General features: G+C 56.2%; 1 protein-coding gene across 1 annotated transcript in view; it reads right to left on the reverse strand.

Annotated features, from left to right (window-relative positions):
• Positions 1-765: 765 nt before the first annotated feature.
• DNAJC8 (DnaJ (Hsp40) homolog, subfamily C, member 8) overlaps positions 766-2551 on the reverse strand; it is an 11339-nt gene continuing 9553 nt past the window's right edge. The window contains exon 8 of the mRNA XM_008942219.1: positions 766-1524. Coding sequence (XP_008940467.1) covers positions 1402-1524 — 123 coding nt within the window. The 3' untranslated portion in view covers positions 766-1401. The remainder of the gene's footprint in view (positions 1525-2551) is intronic.

Below are 2551 nucleotides of genomic sequence, written 5' to 3' on the forward strand. Positions count from 1 at the left end.
TCCCTAGCAGGCAGAAATACAAAGCAATTAATCAAAACTTTAAAGAGTCAAGACACCAGAAAATGGGGGTGTCTCTTCAGGGGCAGCAGAACCCATCTTTCTGAAGAGACCTCACCCATGCCCATGGCACAAAGAGCAGCACAAAGGATTGCACTTATCTGAAGATGAGGGCATGTAAGAGAGCAAGTCCAAGTGAAAGGAGCTGGCTAACAGCAGAGAGGAGGAAAAAAAGCATTATCTCCACAGAGGCAGCTACCCACAGGACACAAGCATGGGGAGCCCATCAGGACAGATGGGTCTGTGGAAAGGTCTCCAGAGGATTCTGCCAGGCACCAGAGAATCTGCAGTACACTCCATTTTGGAAACCTTTAAATAATTGAGATCTCTTCAAAACTTACACACAAAGCAGGGGTTTAAAAACCAGCAGCCACGAGTCTGAGCTGCCCCCATGGCCTGGAGGGGTCCCCCCTCCCTGCAGCTGCCCCAGTCCCCCCAGCCCCTGGGCAGCAGCTCAGCTGTCAGCACGGGCTCTGGCACAGCTGCACCCAGGGAGGGCACAGCCAGGGAAGGGCCCACCCTGCCCTCCTGGGGGCACTCTGCAGGACTGGCACTGCAAAACTCAGTCAGAGCTGACTTTGGGGCGACAGCAGGCCCTTGGCAGTGGAAGTTCATGCTGAAGAGCAGCAGCATCTTCACTGGCCCACACTCAGCTCACACCCCTGCAACTGTACCTGTGAATAACCCCAAGGAAAAAACCTGGTAACGTGGGTAAAAATTTATTTTACATACAGACCATTGCAACTTAACTATTAATCAGGAGAAGTTATTTTTACTTTACAGGAAGGGACCAACTGGTCTGAGATTAACAGAAGTCTAAGCCTGAGAGCTAGGGTTTTAGTTGGGAAATCCAATCTGGGGGAAGGGTCCTTCCAAGCCCCACCCAGCCCAGGGGGGAGCTGCAGGGCTGGAGCTGCAGCTGGGCTGCACTGCAGTGCTGGCAGCACCTTCCCAGGGGCAGCTGGGCCTGCTGAGCAAGGTGGCTCCTGGAAAGGCAGGGATGCATTCCCAGCGTTTTGTTCAGCTCTCAGGCTGGAAATGGAAGTGGCAGAACAGCACAGTCTCCGTGGAGTACAAAACACTGAGTTACAGGGCAGCAGACAGACGGGACAGCGGGGACAGCGGGGACCCCCCACGCCAGGGGCTCTACGTGTGGTGGGCTCCTGGCCAGGCTCCTACCACGGCCCTAGCTCAGACAGACAGAGTACAAAAAATACTTTGACCAATAATTAATTGTACTGGAAACAAACAGTCTACTAAAAAGCAATTCTTACTCTAGGTGCCAATGAGTCCTTAAAAGCAGGGAGGGGACTGAGGAGCTGCACTTGTGCAGGGCTGCCAGAATCATTCACGCTGCTCCATTTTTACTTTGGGAGGTCTCAGGAAGGTCCTGTTCTTCTTCTCCTTCTTCCCCTTGGTATTGGCCTGGAAGTTTCTCCAGCTGTCTACGCGGCCGTCGCGACTTTCCTGGGGAGAACAGAGACAGAATGGGGAGTCAAGGAGTGCAGGAGACAGAGCAGGCAGTGCACACCAGCTGCAAGAGCAGAGTGCCAACTCCCCCTTTCTCCAGCAGGCAGCTGCCTGCAGCCAGGACACAGAGCCCCTGCGAGGAGCCAGAGGGACCCACGCAGCACAGGGGAACCACGCGTGAGCTTCAAACGCCAGGACAAGCATTATGCTTCTTTCTTGCTTCAGAAGCGACCAGCTTGGGATGTGCAGCCCTGACTGGAGTCTGATGGGCCCTCTGATGTCCAAAGGCAGCAAGCTGTCTCACAGCCTTGATGCAGCTCTCCTTGTGCTGCAGCTTGCAGGCACAGGGAAGGGAGACACACTGCTGTCTGCTCGCCCCGAGCTTCAGCACAAAGACACAGTGAGAACAGCTGCCTGGTGTGCCCTTTCCTACTCTCCCTGGCCTTCCTAAAAAAGCCCAAACTCCCCAGAAAGCCAGCCCATGACCCCAAAGGGCTGAAGGTTCCCCACAGCAGGACAGAACAAGCCCAGGGATGATCTGCTTCACAGCATGGGATCCACACACTGAAGGCCCACCCGGCCGTGGCTATGCCTGCAGCACTGCTGCTCTGCACAGCTCTGGCTGCTGAGCTGCCCAGCTCCATGCCCACCTTTCCTGTGGCAGCACAGAGGAAGGCCAGGCACCAGCAGTGACCTGGATGAGGGGCAGAGAACACCCTCAGCACATTTGCCAGTGACATGAGACTGGAAGGAAAGCTGACAGGCCAGAGGGTTGTGCTGCCATCCAGAGGGACCTGGGCAGGCTGGAGAAAGGAGCTGACAGGGACCTCCTGCAGCTCAGCAAAGAGAAGAGCCCTGCCCCTGGGGAGGAACCCCGGAGCCAGCCCATGCTGGGGGCCACCCAGCTGGAAAGCAGCTTGGTAGAAAAGAACCCGGGGTCCTGGTGGGCAGCAGGGTGAGTGTGAGACAGCAGCATGCCCTGGGCTGTGTCAGGCAGAGCACTGCCAGCAGGCTGGGCACGGGA

The sequence above is a fragment of the Merops nubicus genome, unplaced genomic scaffold, assembly GCF_000691845.1.
Source record: "Merops nubicus isolate BGI_N331 unplaced genomic scaffold, ASM69184v1 scaffold12626, whole genome shotgun sequence".
Classification (NCBI taxonomy): domain Eukaryota; kingdom Metazoa; phylum Chordata; class Aves; order Coraciiformes; family Meropidae; genus Merops; species Merops nubicus.